Genomic DNA, 17,483 nt, shown 5'->3' on the forward strand with positions numbered 1-17,483 from the left:
AGGAGTGTTTGTTGTAGAAGGAAGACTGCATGCATTCTGAATATGATGGATGACAGACCGTAACCATATACATTCATGGCTGGCTTCATGGAGAGCTAAAATTTCTGAATGATTTGAAGAAGTTGCAACCAAGGTCTGCTTGGTGGAGCGTCATGATATAGCTGTGTCATTATAAGTGAAAACATATCCCATTTGTGAACGGGCCTTATGGGGGTAAGAAAGATAACCAGCATCTGCATATCCAACCAAACTATGATTTTTAGGGGATTTGACAGAATATAATAATCTCAAATCTCTAGTTCCACAAAGGTAACGAAGTATATGTTTGATTCCGTTCCAATGGCGACGGGTTGGTGCAGAGCTAAATCGGGCCAATAAATTAATTGTGAAGGATATATCCGGTCTTGTGCATTGGGCTAAATATAATAAGGCTCCAATGACATTAAGATATGGTACTTCAGGACCAAGTATCTTTTCATCTTCTTCTTTAGGACGAAATGGGTCATTTTTTGGATCAAGAGACCGAACAACCATTGCGGTACTCAAAGGATAAGCCTTATCCATATTAAAGCGTTTTAATAATTTTTCAATATACACTGATTGATGGATAAGTATTCCATTTGAATTGTGTTCGATCTGCAGGCGAGACAATATTTTGTTTTCCCCAAATCCTTCATTTCAAATTCTTTTTTCAGATATTCAGCAGTTTTTTAGAGCTCTTTCAGCAGTCTCAATTAAATTCATATCATCAACATAAACTGTCACAATAGCAAATCCCGATTCTGACCTTCTGATAAAGACACATAGGCATATAGGGTCATTCACATAACCATTTTTTTTCAAATATTCACTGAGGCGATTGTACCACATACGTTCAGATTGTTTTAATCCGTACAATGATTGTTGTAATTTAATTGAGTACAAGCCTCTTGAATTGACCCTTTTTGCTTCAGGCAATTTGTATCCTTCAGGGAGTTTCATATAAATTTCAGCGTCTAAATTTCCATACAAATAAGCTGTAACTACGTCCATTAGACGCATATCCAGTCCTTCAGAGACTGTTAAACTGATTAAATATCTGAATGTAATTATATCCATCACAGGTGCATATGTGTCATCAAAGTCTATACCAGGCCTTTGGGAAAAGCCTTGGGCTACAAGCCTGACTTTATATCTAGCAATTTTATTTTTCTCATTTCTTTTTCTCACAAATACCCATTTATATCCAACGGGTTGTACGTCTTCAAGTGTTGGAACTACAGACCCAAACACTTGACGTTTTGCTAGAGAAGCTAATTCTGTTTGAATTGTTTCTTCCCATTTAGGCCAATCATGTCTTTGTTTGCACTTAGCCACAGTACGTGGCTCAAAATCATCATCATTCAGAATTTCAGTAGCTACTGCAAATGAGAATATATCATCAACTATAATTGTTTCACGATTCCACATTTCTTGTGTATGAACATAATTTAAAGATATTTCAATATTCTTATTTTCCTGTTCTTCAGGATTTTGTACCACTTCAGGGGTTTGTGCCATTTTTTCTTTAGCAAAGTTAATATAATTATCTGTAAGTGGTGAAAATCCAAGGAGGAGTGTTATAAAGTCAGGTGGCTTTCCACCAAAGCAAGTCAAAAAAGGCAATAGGAATTCATTTATTAGAGCAAGAAGAAAATGACAAGGCTTACGCAGGAGAAACCAAAGGAGTGTGAATGCATTAATGAAATTGGAAAATTGGCTTGAAAATTTGCTTCCTTTGTTGACTAGAGGGGCGGCAAATTGCCTATAAATCCTCCCTCCTCTCTTCATGTAAATATAGATTTCTCTTCTCTTTTCTTCATCCGAAAATAAAATTTCATAGCCTTGCTCTATTCTCCTTTACTATTTCTTCCTTTCATTTCTTTATCTTTTATACTTGCTTAATTAATTTTATAACATATATATATATATATATATATAGTATTAGATATTCCCTCCTTTTTAAGTCCCATAACGTACCCATAATTAAAACGAGGAAGCGAAGTGGGACCGGTGGTGGATAAGATCAGTTTCCACGCATCCCAATTCAAATCAACGGTGCTGTGCTCTCATCCTTTACCACATTTTTTAGATTTAATTCCGGCTCTCAACCAATTTTTTATAAATTCACATAAAGTTCCCAACTTTTCAGCTTCCAGATACTAGGAAAGTCCACAGCTATACAAATTGCTGAATAACTTTGAACACGAAACGATGCAGCCCACTTCACAAGTCAATCAACGGATTGCTAGACTCGCAGCTCATCTTAATCCTCCTAATCTTCAGGTTAATTACTGCGTATGAACTGTTTCTCTGTTTCTTGATTTTGTTATCGCCGTTGGTTATTTTGAAATTAATTTTGAAAATTGATGATTAGGTGGAGGAGACTTCCGGTTTGATGAGGGAGAATTGCAGGGCAAAAGGTGGATCACCAGGATTCAAAGTGGCGATATTAGGAGCAGCTGGAGGAATTGGACAACCTCTCGCAATTTTAATGAAGATGAATCCGTTGGTTTCAGTTCTTCATTTATATGATGTGGTCAACACTCCCGGTGTTACTGCTGATATCAGCCACATGGACACTGGCGCTGTTGTATGTTATTTCTCGGCAATTATTTATAAGTTTGATTAGTAAGAAATAGTTTTGAAATTGCCAGCTGAGAAGTTGTAGATTTTCATGGGTAGGTTCAGAATTGATTTGTGATTATGGACAACTGAATGCTTAAAAGTCAAATTATGTTGGATTTCTAGGTGCGGGGATTTTTGGGGCAACAACAACTTGAGGATGCCCTTACAGGCATGGACCTTGTGATCATCCCGGCTGGTGTTCCTAGGAAACCTGGAATGACTAGGGATGATTTGTTCAACATTAATGCCGGAATTGTTAAGACACTTTGTGAAGGAACAGCAAAATGCTGCCCAAAAGCTATTGTCAACTTGATTAGTAATCCTGTTAATTCCACAGTTCCAATTGCGGCTGAGGTTTTCAAGAAAGCTGGCACATACGATCCAAACCGGCTTTTGGGAGTCACAATGCTTGATGTTGTTAGAGCTAATACTTTTGTGGTATGCCTTGCTAGCCGATTATGTCATAGACTTCTATGCGTTATGCTATATTTAGGTCCAGTTTCAAATACATCATTCATGATTTTGCTTTGTTTTGAACTCATTTATTAATCTGCAATCAGTTTTAGTTGTGATATCCAAGCTTTTATGATCTTCCAGCTGGGATTCATTTCTTATGCATATTGTTTATACCTATGAGATTCATTTCTTATGCATATTGTTTATACCTATGAGAACAATTTTTTGTAACGCTTTCATGAAGCGATAATATTGCTCTTGGCAAGTAAAGCTTGAGACGTTTCTACCCTGAATTGAGATGTATGGTGGTGTATGAAACGTTTAGCTATACATTTCCAAGTTGTGGTCCATGTTCTGGGTGCATCCTGTTGGTTTTTAAAGTTGATAAAAGATAGGTGCTTCGTTGGGTTTCCTTCATTATTCTTTTATATGCTTTCCTATAAACCATTTCAGATTCCAGTGGTTTTAACTTTATCTTTTTATTATATTCTCTTGAGCTTGCTGTAGGCAGAAGTCTTGGGCCTTGATCCTAGGGAAGTTAATGTTCCAGTTGTCGGTGGTCATGCAGGGGTTACCATTTTACCTCTTCTGTCTCAGGTATTAGAGGGAGTTTTCACTTTCTAATTTATGTTAATTCTTGTATAAAATTCTTTGATTGTTATGTTATTGTTTTCTTGTTGTATCTATTGTTGTTTTGTTATCAACAGGTTAAACCACCATGCTCCTTCACCACCAAAGAAATTGACAAATTGACAGACCGTATTCAAAATGGTGGAACAGAAGTTGTTCAGGTACATTGATGATTATTTTCCTATTTTTGATATTGTTAAACTGAAAATATTGTGGAAACATATTTGAAATTATCTATCTTGGACTGCTAATAATGCTCATATATGGTTCTTCCTGTTGGTTTCCAATTTTTTAAGAGTCAGAGCTTGAGTGACTGGTGAATTTGTTGGTCCAACTGGTGTCAATACGGCATAAGATCGTATGATGAATTTAATTTATGCAGCTTGCCTGACTTATTACTATAGTTCTTTTACCATAGGATTCAGCTTACGTGTACGGATCATATTGTTATTAATAGAGATAACATGGCATAGCATCAGGCCATACTCCTTTAGGAGTAGATTTGCTCTTTCTCCACTTTTTAGCTTTGGGTGATTAGGCAAATTGTTTAATAGTTGCAAGATCATTTGTTTTTTTTCCAGAATTAAGAAGCCTTCTTGACAGATCTGAGGTCATCAAGCCCAATTTACGGCTTTGAAGAATGGTGTTGCCTTAAACCAAATTGTAATGGACATTCTCTAAGCTGTAACAGCTCTTAGATAGCTGAATATGGAGAATCTTTGAACTATAAAGTTAAAATATTTCGATTAATTGTTCTACACACCCCTCCAAAAATAAAATAGCCATTGTGAGAAATATTTGATTGCAAGTTTTTCTCTGTTTGTTTTGAATGTCTGTATGACTCATACTAAATTGTGTATAGCTAACCCATACAAAAATAAACCTGTAAATAAAATATCTGGAGTTATGGGACTGCAAAGTGCACTAGGTAGAATTCACTAGAAAATGCATATGGTTGTTAAGATGATTTTGGCTTTCTACGGTTCTAGCTTTGTAAAACTTACATAACTTCAGAGCAGCTCAATAGATAGGCAAGGGAGGCAATTATCTTAGGTAGTTAGGCCTCCCTTTGAATTGGGCCCTCATTTACTAATGTTGATTTGAATGTTTATTAGTTCCATTTAGGTTAATCCTAGTTAAGACCCTATTTTATGTGGTCATCCCTTAATTAAGGCCCCTATTTGAAACATTCAATTGAACTGTATAATTTTTGTTAAGGTCTCGCTTAGTTAAGACCCTGCTTAATTATGTTTTTTGTACTTTCGAAATTAAAGTTCTCTATTGTTGGAAAGTCGATCAAGTATTGATTAAAAAGTCTACTGTTGACTGATTTGGTTTGATTGGGGAATATCTTTCTTAGGATTGCATCGATTGCCTTTTATTTTATTTTCCTTTTCTCATTTCTTTTTCCTATTTGTACAGATTATTACTAGTTTTAGGTCCTGAATTTTTTGTACAAATTTCCATTTGTATAATGGAAAAGTGTGGAAGAAAGTCTAAAAGCCAGAAATTACTGTTTCATTCTTATATAAATGCATTCTTAGAAAATTTTCAAATGTAGAGCTACAAATGTTATTTAACTTTTTTTCTAGGATTTTCTCTCTTCATGATTCAAGCTAAAAGTTGATTTGTTTTCTTCAATCAAATTTCTCGTATGTGTATTCTCCCAGCAGAGCAGTTATAATTTTATAAAAATAATGTTTTCAATGAAGATCTGGAGAATAGAAACCATGATCACAAACTAGTGTGGGTGTGTTTGTGTTATCCAGGCATTATTATTATGTTGTAGTAACAAATAACATCAAATTCAATACTCTTTCTTCTCCAGTTTTGAAGACTTTGTGTGTTATAAAAGCATAGGCACTTTTCATCATATATGAACAGATCTAATTTTAGAATTGTGTCTAAGGCCTAAAATTTCTTTAAGCTGACTTTGCATTTACCTAATACAACTGTAAACAGATATTTTGATGCAATTCTAAAAAGTTGGTTGATTAAAAAGATTCCAGCTTTTGTCAGTGCTGAGACTAGTTGCTTCATATGATCCACTGCAAGGCAAAATTGTGTAGGATGAAGTACAATAATCCTTTGCCTGAATCTTGTAGATCCATTTTCTAACCCTGTGATTATGAGTTTTCATTGTCTGATCCAGTGCCAGGCAGAATAATGTAGGATAAAGGAGATTAATCCTTTGCCTGACTCTTTTTGATGCATTATCTGACCCTGATCATGGATTTTCAATATGTAGCAATAGAAGAGTCTCCTGATCATGTGTCCTATTGTGTGTGTAATGTTGCTGAGTAGCATGGGTTGTATGCCGCATCTTCCTGCATTGAGCAGTTTTACTACGTTTAATGAAACCATAAATTTGTCATTGAATTGGTCATTGGATTCTTATCTATTTTTTGACTTTATGTTAGCCATTTTGATGCTCTTTTTTGCCTTTTTAATGGAAGGTGATTTTTGTTGAGTAGGCTAATTTTTTGTCAATTTCAAAGAGGATGATATGGTTTTTTTTATGGCATGCTGCATGGAATGTTGCTCAACTTATATTTATATGCTCACATCACTATCATTTGGACTTCAGTTGATACTTCTTTACTGAATTCTTTGTGATTTGATTTTGTTCTTTACTATGTAATAATCATAGTTGAGTACCTGTTGCTGATATTGCAGGCAAAAGCAGGAACTGGTTCTGCCACACTGTCAATGGTTTGTAGCTTCAGTAAAATTACTATTCACATTATTCTCACCTTTGTCTTTCAATTATATCCATTCTTCCCTTGCTAAGTTAGCACACAATGTGACCATGAAAAATGTGGATAAAACATACAGGCGTATGCTGCTGTCAAATTTGCTGATGCATGTCTGCGGGGCTTGAGAGGGGATGCCAATATTGTTGAATGTGCATATGTGGCTTCTCAGGTTTAAATGAATCCTTTTTTAGCAGAACATGTCTTAATATTTTTCCTCTCTGATTCTTATTGCCTCACAAAATTATGGTGTCTGCCTATGACCATACTTGTTGGCTTTTATAGGTGACTGAACTGCCTTTCTTCGCATCAAAAGTTCGGCTTGGCCGTAATGGAGTTGAGGAAATTTACCCACTTGGCCCCCTCAATGAGTATGAGAGGTCTGTTATTATTTACATCTAATTTTATTTTTCTTGTCTTAGTTTTTATTGTTGGTTATAAATACAAAACCTATTCTCATTCTGCAACAAGTTTGAAATTCTTCCTTTGTTGCGAACTGTGAACAGAGCTGGCTTGGAAAAGGCGAAGAAAGAGTTGGCAGGAAGTATTCAGAAAGGCATTACCTTCATCAGGAAATGAGGTGCTAATCACAGGCAGAATGATATTCAAGCTCTTAATGTTTGTTTCATATATTTGAGGACTAGTTTCTCTGAATAAGTGGTGATGGAAGTGATTTTTAATGTGACCCTCACATCTCAAAATCACTTATATTAGGATCTGTGTCTGGTGATATTCATGGAATGAATCCATAAATTAATGAAATTAGGAGTTGCCTCTTGTTTCATTGTTTTGAAATGTTAAAGGTTTTAGCAAGAGGTGTCAGGGGAATGCTGTAAAGCCAATCGACACCAGTGTTTTTTGTAATCATATTTTTAATTAATAATACTTGAGAGTTCATTATCTTAATATTATTTATATAATTAGATAAATATTCTTAGAATGGTTGAATTATGAGGAGAGGTTCAGTGCATGTCAATTTTTTGTAAGGAACTTATGTTTACGTTAGGTAGTTGTTTTTAAAATGTTCATAATTATGATATTATTTTAAGTAAAGGTATGGGTAATATAGATAGAATTATCATAGTGTTGAACGATCTTATTGAAAGATAATGATAGATTTCATGTGTCAAAGTTATTTATTAACGTCTTGGTATAACGTGAGTATACATTGTTAACATGTTCATTGGATAAATTCGTAAAAAAAAATTCATATGGATGGTTGATCTTAATTATAGAATATATTTCTCTTAGTGAACAGAGGCTTCGGGGAAAAATAAACATGCTATCAACACTAATATCTTATTTTATTCTGATGAACCCTGTCAAATTCAGTTCAAGGGAAATAAATCGATCTTATTTTGGGGCAGTAACATCTGTCGTCTCAAACATCTTGAAGTGATAAATCTTCAATTCACTTAATGTGTTTAATTAGATAAATACAAAGATTGAAATCAGAATATTTGGACGAGAGGGCCTCCTCAGGTAATACATAGGGATTGTATAGAACTAATCTATTACAAAATGTTTTCTCTTATGGCCCCTAATTTGAATTTGATTACGGTCTCGCGGTACTTACAATTTTTTATGGGGACTTGCTGATCCAACCACTGTATTCAGAATTTCTATTAACATGTTTAAAACAAGGCCGAAAGACTTATTCTCACCTGAGGTTGGATTCAAATTGAATTTTTTGAACTTGGTTCGAATGAATTAAAAACAAGTTATATATAAACAAGTTTGAGCTTGAGCTGAGAAAAGCCAAGGCAGCGTGTTAGCAAGCAGATGAAAATTTTAAACTTGCGGGCGCCAAACAAGTTGAACCTATGACCTTCTTTTTTAGGTCTTAAGGGGCGTTTGATTTGGGTAATGTTTGATTACTAAAATAGAAAGATTACCTTGAAGATAAATTACTTAAAAGATTATTGGGTATAAATGATTACTATGTTTGATAAAATTTGATAGGTATAAATAATTATTGTGTTTGATTAAAAGTAATAAAACATTACTAGTAAAATATTTTACTTAAATGCCCTTAAATATAATTATTTTTAAATATTTTTTATATTATTTGTCATATTAATTAAAAATAAATTTATTTTTATCTCAAAAAATTAATAAATAATAATTTTTCTATAATAAACTCAATATTACCCCAGTAATCTTTAAATACCTAAGGTGAAGGTGATAATCAGATTACTACCTATATTACCTGCCACGTCAGCATTGGTAATAAAAGATTACTGTAATATTTTATTACTGATAAACCAAACAAGAGAATAAAAGATAGATTATCAAGGTAATCTTAAAAACCTTTAACCAAACGCACCCTTAGAGCTTCCTTGGCAGCTTCTTAGTAGCTGGGAAAGAGATAGAAATTTGATAACTTTTTGCAGGAATGTTTTGTAGCTTACTATAATATTTAGCTCAAGTTCAGTTGATACTTGAGATAGTTAGTTAGCCACTTGCCATTAAAACTTGATTTGATCCAAGCTGTTTCAATATACAAGTTAGGTTTATTTAAAAAACCGGGTGTTTGAGTTAATTAAAATATTTAAATTTAAACTTATTTAAATTAAATTTAAAATTAAATTATTTTTAAATTGAAATTGAGTCTTAACTCTATGATCTTAAACTAATTTTTTAATCTCAAACTAAACCTTTTGTAGGCTTCTTTTGGACCATCTCAATTGATAGATACAAATTTTATTGAAAAATTTGAATTTGAATAAAGCAAGTCATGGGATTTTACAAATAAATTTGCATTGGTAGCTTAGATGCCAAAAGATAGTATTCTTTTTCTGGGTATTTCTTAAAGTATCTTTTAAAGAATACTATTCATCTTTATTTGTTGTATTTAATAAAATTGAAGTTTGTTATTTATATAGTGTTATTGTTAATTTGTTACGTACTAATTTTTTAGTTCTTAAAATTTCTTTTTTTAATAGAATTAAGTAATTTTGCGCTTAATAATATATATTTCATATCCTGAATAATGAGGAATCCTATACTTTTTGTTGTTTTTTTTTTGATTGCTTAATGAATTTCGATTGAAATAATAATATTTATGTAGTTCGATTTTATTAGACGAGTTATTATAATTCAATTTAGTTTTTGATTATTAAAAAGAAAGCAGAAACACATGGGCTTTGAACAGGCTCCTTTTGAGCTTGTCAAGCTCAGCTCATGATCAGGCTCGTTGAGCCTACTCGAGCCAAGCTCACGAGCAGCTCGACTTGTGAGTGAGCCGAATTTGAGTAATGAATTTTTTGGCTTCTCGAGTTTGAGCTTGGCTGGATTCAGGCTAGACTTGAATTCAGCCCTAATCCCACCTAAGGATTATTAAATCTTTAAACAATATCAGTTAAAAATTGAAAATTCAAATTCTTACTCATAGATTGTTAAAATTAACATAATCAATTAGTTTCAGAGATAAAATTATTATTTAACTAATAACATATTAATAATAATAGGACTTATCTCATTTCTTCTTTTGGGTTAGAAAACTGACAATTTCTTCTCATAATTAAATTTTGAAAATTAATTTCCCCCTCTACCAAATTTCTATTTCTCTAGTTTTTCTCCAACAATCTCTCCCTCCCGCGACCTTCTCCCCCTTCTCTTTCTCCTTCTCCTTCTCCTTCTCTAGCGTCATCATCTTTGGAGGGACGAAGCTTATCTTTAGCACGAAGGGATCACTAGACGAATCTCATCTTTGGAGCATCGATTCAACTAGATGAAGGGATGAAACAATTGACAAGATGAGTCCTTTTGTCCAAAAAAAGGCGTTTGTTATAAATACCTAGAACACATCTTCATTATTCTTTCATGCCAGCAACAAGATTCATTTAGTTGATTCAAAATGAATTGATGAAGATGAATCTCATCTTCGTCGATTCTAGATTTGGACGAATTGTGTTGGAGTGAGTGTCAAAAGCAATGTTAGAGAGAGAAAGACATCATCTAGAGGGAGAGAGAAAGACATCATCTAGAGAGAGAGAGAGTGTCTAAGAAGTTGATCGTTTGTTGAAAAATTGTTCTTGAAAAATTAAAACCCTAAGAGAAAAATGTAACTTTTTAGAACTTGATCTTAGGAATAAATTGTTAGTTTTATAAACCAAAAAGGAAAATAAGATAAGTTTTATTATTTTTAATATATTATTACTTAATTGATGATTTTACTCTTAAAACTAATTAATTATGTTAATTAATAGCTTATGGGTTGAAATTTGAATTTTTAATACTTAGCATATACCAATTTAAATTTCAATCCTGGGTAACGGGTATTTGTTCTTAATTGTGACTTTATTTAGCTCTATGTAATCAATGTATATCTTCATGGACCTATCTTTCTTTTTCACAAATAGGATGAGAGCTCTCCGAGGAGAATGACTCGGTTTGATAAAACCATGATTTAATAACTCTTGAAGCTGCTTCTTCAATTCTTGTAACTCGGCAGGGGCCACTCGATAGGGTGCTCTTGAAATAGATGTTGTGTCAGGTGCCAACTCTATACTAAACTCAACCTCTCACTCGGGAGCTAATCTCGATAGCTCACTTGGAAACACATCTAGAAACTCATATACCACTGGTGTCTCATCAATAGTTGGGTCTGACTCAATCTTGCTCATTACATGAGCCAAATATCCTGTATACCCCTTTTTCAACATTTTACTAGCTTTTAACATACTGATCATCAAACTCTGGATATGACCCTCAACGAACTCAAATTGATCTCCAGAGTCCAGGTTAATCTCACTTTTTTCTTTTTACAATCAATCTCAACTCCGTATCTTCCCAAAAAATCCATCCCTAAAATTATGTTAAAATTTGGTATTTCAAATATAATCAGGTCCACTAGTAACCGTCGACCCTGAATCATAATACTCTATCCTAGCAGCATCATCTCACTAATGACTGATCCCCCATCAGGCAACTAGATCATAATCCTCTGAGCTATTTAACGAGTTGCAACTTTAACCTCTCAAGCAAACTCTTGGCTACAAAACAATGAGTAGCCCCACAATCAACTAAAACATAAATAGGAGTATCAAGGTAGAGAATCTGACCCGAGACTACTGATGGGTTAGCCTCTGCTGGTCCCTGGGTGATCGTATAAACTCTGGTTATAGCCCCTTTAATAGGATGCTGCTACTCTACTCTCACTGGGGCAGCTGTACAAAAATGAGCAATATGTCCAAGCTGATGACATCTGAAACAAACTGTCTGGCCTGTCAAACACTCTTTTCTGTGTTGCTTCCCACATTTCTGACAAGCTGGTATCTCAAGTCCTCTTTGTTTCTTTCCACTCTTCTAGTTTTTTTCATGCCTCTGAACTGGAGAGGTCGTTTACCCTTCTTGTCTCGCTCTAAAAGAGGGTCTCTCTGTGCTGAAACTAAACCACTACTCATCGGGGGAACTGGCATGACAGTAAGAGGTGTAACCTTTTACCCTGTGGTCTGACCAAACCTCCTCCTTACAAAAACCTCTACCCTTAAAGCTCTATTGAGGGCCTCTGCATAAGTCCTGGGTGGCTATGGCCCTGTCATAACATCGTGAGCTATTTTTAGATCTAGCCTGTACACAAACTTATGCATAAGCCCCATCTCTATACTAGCTATCTTAGGGGCATACTGAGACAACTGATTAAACTTCATGGAATATTCTTTTAGAGAATCTGTCCCCTACACTAGATTAATAAACTCTTGGGCCCTATACAAGTAACATCGGTGCCCCTATACTCTACCTCAAATCGACGCATGAACTCGGACCATGTCATCTCTGAGACATTGACTGTCTCCCTGATTAAGTTCTACCATATTATTGCCCCTGACTTGAAAAGATAGGTGGCATATCTCACTCTTTTTTGGTCGGTCATGTCAAATAGAGCCATTGCACTCTCTATTGATTCCAACCATTCTTCAACTGCTATTGGGTTATTTACACTATCAAATTTTTGAGGCTGATGCATACTAGGGAGGTTGAAAATATGATGCAACTGAGTCCTCACTGAGGCTATTGTAGATGTTGAAGTAACCTCCCTCATATCGTGTCCCTGGGTTGGCGATGTATGCGTTGTCTCACTTCCCTGTGTAGGAGCACCTCTATGTTCTCTCATCATCTCTCTGAAGATCTCTCGCACATCATGTGCACTGAATGCCCCCTAGGGTACCTGGGGGGCTGCTCCTTCACTCTGGCTCCTCTGAGAGGGATCTACTGGTGTTTGACTCATAGGTCCTGAAAATAAACACATTAGTTTCATAAAACTTCGTAGGTATAAGTGAAAACTTAACTTACAGTGATCAACTACGAGGGTGGTCAGCGTGGCTAGAGGGTATTCCATCTTTGTGTTACTTTGGATTACACCATCTTGTTTTAGAAAACATCTTTTGGGTTCCCAAAATCATGCTCTGATACCAACTTGTAACATCCCTCCTTAGAAATATTACCTACCGAAAGAGAAATGTTACGAATTAATATTTGGAGCTTCTATTTTTTTAAATACTTTAAAATAAACACATCACTAAAAGTGTTTAGAAATTATTATAAGAAAACTGAAAATCTGGAAGCAAACAAAAGATGTATATACTCATATAAAAACTCATCTGGAAGTATCTGAAAATATGGAGTAATCCTATACAATTGTACAATCATCTCAAAAAGGTCAACAAGAATATGCGACTGTATGCATGTAATATAAACCAGAGATAACCTGCTCCAACCAGATTTATCTACGTTGACCTGACCCTGCCTTGCAGCTACCTCGATCACTTGTACCTGCAATCATGAAAGAAAAGGAAATGAGAGATAAGAACATTCAGTAAGGGGAAAAAATTAAGTAAACTACCTCATTTCCTGTTCTAACTCACTCTCGGGACTCAACCCCACATCATAACCTCTATAAGAAGTTGAGGGGATAATCTAGTTCATTTTTTTACTATTTGGGTCATACTTTGTCCTATCTGATGTCTATTTGATACTTTCTAGAAGCTGACTATAGGGATTTGACACTTTTCTAAGCTCGAGTTTTCTTCCTTTCTCTCACTACACCATTTTTTAATCTAAATTGAGCTCTACTACGAGCATGCTCTATTGCGAGCAAACCCTACTGTGGATCTATGTCTTACTACAGACGTGCCCTACTGTGGGCGGTGTAATGTAAAGTGCCCTCTCATAGTTCATAGCATGCATGCATGTCTTATATCTTACTAATCTTACTTTCATCTAAATCTATTCATAACTCATAAGCCATACTCTTAGGACGACCCTTGAATCTTGAGCCCCCAAATTTCTTTTTCTTGCTTTTCTTTTTTTTTTCTCTCCTTTCTTTCCTTTCCTTTCTTTCTTTCCCCAAATCTGTGAAATATTGTTCATTTGGTAGGGCAGCCTTCTTTTTCATACAATTTAACAACCCAAACGGTCTCTAATTCATACAAACTATATATTGTTGAAAAGAGGATTCAAAGAGCTTTCTAACAAGCTATAGTAGCACTCATAATTCATTAGATAAGACAGTCAAAACGTGAGATGAAATCAGTGGCATAAAACCTCTCCCCTATTTATTTGGTAAAACAACCCTTTTCGTTCAAACAATATTTAATAGTCCAAATGATCTATAATTTATACAATCTATATATCATTGGAAAGAGGATTCAAAGATCTTTCCAACAAGCTATAATAGCACACATAATTCATTAGATAAGGTAGCCAAAACGTGAGATGAATTCAATGGCATAAAACCTCTCCCCTGTTTATTTGGTAAAACATCCCTTTTGGTTCATATAATATTTAACAGTCTAAATGATCTCTAATTCATACAAGCTATATATCATTGGAAAGAGGATTCAAAGATATTTTCAAAAAGCTATAATAGCACGCATAATTCATTAGATAAGGCAGTCAAAACATGAGACGAACTCAGTGGTAAAACTGTAAATATTATGCAATTCTCTACCATGAACAAAATCACACACATATATATCCCAAATGACAAAACAACATTTCTCAACGTCAAAATCATCATTTATAACATAGATCCAATGAACCAAAAGCCTAAAACATGCAACATATCAGGGATGATACCCCTTACCCTGTTTCAAGCTAAATCTTTGTAAATTAGCTCACTTCTCCTTGTTTTGTTTCTTTTATCACCAAAATCACCTTAAATTAACACCAAAACATACTAACATACTTATATAACATGCATCCAATATATATAAACATAGAAAAAGGAAAAAAAACAAGAGATTTTTTGGTTATCAAACTTCCAAAGTGCTTCTTTGTTTCCTTTTCTTATTTTGTCTTCCAAAACCCCCTCATGTTCTTCCTTTATCTTCACAAAACAAAAACAATTAGCATGGAGAATGGTGGCTGCTGGAATGGGCGGAAAGATGATGGAAAATCTTGAACTTTCTTTGTTTTGTCCTTTTTTTCTCTTTATATACATCCTTATCTCATTTTCTTTTTCTTTTCTCTTTTCTTTTTTTTTAAATTTCTTTATGTATATAGCTATTTATATATATATATATATATATATATATATATATATATATATATATAAACACACCCATACATGTGAATATATATATATATTTTTTGAAACAGGGTCAAAAGACATAAATACCTCTGAAACATACCTGAAGGTATTACAGCCTTATTCAATGTATAATTATTCACATTAGGCAGAGCACAATTTCCGGATGATAATTAAAATAGACATTAATTTTTTTTCGTAAACTTTTTCAGGTAAATTTACAGTGATTTTACTTTTTTAAGAAAATTTAATTTTGTTTTCAATAATACCTCTCTCGGCTAATTATGTTAGAGTCGGTATAGTTTTTTTTGACAATCTTTGAACATATTATGTTTGGTAAGTTATGATTTGAAAATTCAAAAACTTATTCGAACACTAATAAATTTTTGTTCTAATACAAATCGAAATGAAAAGATAAACATAATTGCAAAGAATGGTACGAGTGCAAGCGAGTGCGCATGGGTGCGTACGGATACTTCTTCATGCTTGCACACACTCATTATATATATATAATGAGTGCTTGTGAATGCGCACACTTCTTTGCACCGGCACGCACTTGTACCCATTCTTCGTACTTATGTTTATTTTTTTGTTTCGATCTATATTACACCAAAAATTGATTTGTTTTCGAATAAGTTTTTGAATCTTCAGGTCATAACTTATCAAACATAGAGTATGCTTTGAAAGAAAATATTGTTGAAAAAATATATGTCGAATCTAACATGATTAGCATAGAAGGTTATTATTGAAAACAAAATTAAATTTACTTAGAAAAGTAAAATCACTCAAAGTTTAGATTGAAACTTTTGTGTGTATTTTAATTAATATCTCCAAAATTTCCCACCTAAGGTTTATATCGTTGGTACTTTTCCACTTAAGTTCCAAAATTATTTTTTTCTCTCATTTAATTTTAAAATATCATAGAATATTTTTGTTATTTTGTAGAATATATATTATAATAATAAATAGATTATTGTATGATACTGTATATATTCTATAATATGATATATATTATTGATTGAATAATATTTTATTAAAAATTTTAAAATTTTAAAGATATATAATATTTTTTAAAATAATGATAATTTTATTTTTTTAAAAATATTTTATAAAACGATATATAATAAATAATATAAAAAATTATAACCTCAATATACGAAATATGTGATTCAATTACAATGTTTGAACCCGCTTGGCCTTTGAGTCAGTCCTGAAACAAAGCTGAGCCCTGTATCAATAACAAGGCCATTATTATGGGCTGATTTGTTGCTTTCAGATTCATCGTTTTGACTTGCACGCCGTTGCTGAAGAAAGTGCAGTTGCGTTGAAGGAAGGAAGCCCCAAATTACTAGCTCTTGTTATTGTGGGTAGATGTGTAGTAGCCTTCTTAATACGTAAAGTATAAAATGTTGAGTGAGTATTCGTACACGACCTTCAATTTTTTGCGGTTTCACTCATCGATGAAGATGAACAATCATGGCTTTTAATGGGTAATTTGAGTTGTAATGAATGACTTTCATACAAAAGAGAAAAAGGAATTTAAATTTTTTTCACCGATATTTTAAAATTAAATATTTAATTTATTTAATATAATAATTACAAGATTGACCATTATATATGATGGTTGATTCGACCCTAAGAGATAGTTCGATTGGGATGAGGTCTTGAAACTTCAAATTATTATGGAAGCTGCCCCCCATCTTCATTTCACAACCCACTCACCGTGCCTACCCATTCTTTTCGAAGACCCCACTCCCCTCTTTTTCATGTTTCTTCCGCAATAATTCATTTATTTTAGCTCTCCTGATAAGCCACGCAAACTTCTATTTAGCTTAAAATTATGATAATACTAATAATAATAATAAGAAGCGTGGAAGATTATTGTGGATATGCTATAGTGTATTTTCTTTTCACCCCATTACATCAACTTGTACATTGGCAATGCAATGGAAATTGTTGCGAGTAAAAATATTGGCAAGGACTTATTCCCACCTAAGGTTTAGTGTTTTCCCAAAGTGATAATTGTTAATTTTCAAAAACCTAAATACTCATCTCGTCATTCAACTTCTATTCATTCTTCAATTAATTTCACCCCCAATGGTGGCACATCCTCTTACGGTGACCAACTTCTTTCATCTTCAACTATCTTTTTTGTTCGAGACCAAGTCGACATCAATCCCATTTTCTCTTCAACGATTGGGCTCAGTCTCCGACTGAAGACGTGACGCAACGAATCTGTTGTTTTGTGGTGACTTTTCGAGATCCATTTTGTAGGGTTGATTTAGGCTAAGGAGATGCTAAAAACATGTGGGAGAAAGACTGAAGACACGGACAACAAAGAGAGATGCGAAGATGATGACGAAAAGACATCCTTGTCGCAGTGTAAAACGGATGACAAAAAGAGGCTTAATGACAACAAAACGACATCTCTTTTACATCCCGAATTGTGTTGAAGACAAAGCCCAATC

The 17,483-nt window shown here is 33.8% G+C and overlaps 2 protein-coding genes across 2 annotated transcripts in view; both read left to right on the forward strand.

Moving 5' to 3' along the window:
• LOC123199042 (malate dehydrogenase, glyoxysomal-like) overlaps positions 1-2,296 on the forward strand; it is a 44,079-nt gene extending 41,783 nt beyond the window's left edge. The window contains exon 9 of the mRNA XM_044613842.1: positions 2,171-2,296. Coding sequence (XP_044469777.1) covers positions 2,171-2,216 — 46 coding nt within the window. The 3' untranslated portion in view covers positions 2,217-2,296. The remainder of the gene's footprint in view (positions 1-2,170) is intronic.
• Positions 2,171-7,391, forward strand: LOC123199043 (malate dehydrogenase, glyoxysomal-like). The gene is made up of 9 exons (XM_044613843.1): positions 2,171-2,304; positions 2,396-2,611; positions 2,770-3,084; positions 3,610-3,699; positions 3,810-3,893; positions 6,409-6,444; positions 6,568-6,657; positions 6,771-6,865; positions 6,992-7,391. Exons 1-9 carry the CDS (start codon positions 2,233-2,235, stop codon positions 7,062-7,064), a joined length of 1,071 nt encoding a protein of 356 aa, XP_044469778.1. The 5' UTR covers positions 2,171-2,232; the 3' UTR covers positions 7,065-7,391.
• Positions 7,392-17,483: the final 10,092 nt, after the last annotated feature.

This window comes from Mangifera indica, chromosome 16, assembly GCF_011075055.1.
Source record: "Mangifera indica cultivar Alphonso chromosome 16, CATAS_Mindica_2.1, whole genome shotgun sequence".
Classification (NCBI taxonomy): Eukaryota; Viridiplantae; Streptophyta; class Magnoliopsida; order Sapindales; family Anacardiaceae; genus Mangifera; species Mangifera indica.

What these genes read in the sequence shown, in the direction of transcription:
- LOC123199043 (XM_044613843.1), top strand. Translation starts at nt 2,233, where the DNA reads ATGCAGCCCACTTCACAAGTCAATCAACGGATTGCTAGACTCGCAGCT. An exon ending in TTAATCCTCCTAATCTTCAG is followed by an intron (nt 2,305 to 2,395) that starts GTTAATTACTGC and finishes ATTGATGATTAG; the next exon opens with GTGGAGGAGACTTCCGGTTT. An exon ending in GTTCTGCCACACTGTCAATG is followed by an intron (nt 6,445 to 6,567) that starts GTTTGTAGCTTC and finishes TAAAACATACAG; the next exon opens with GCGTATGCTGCTGTCAAATT.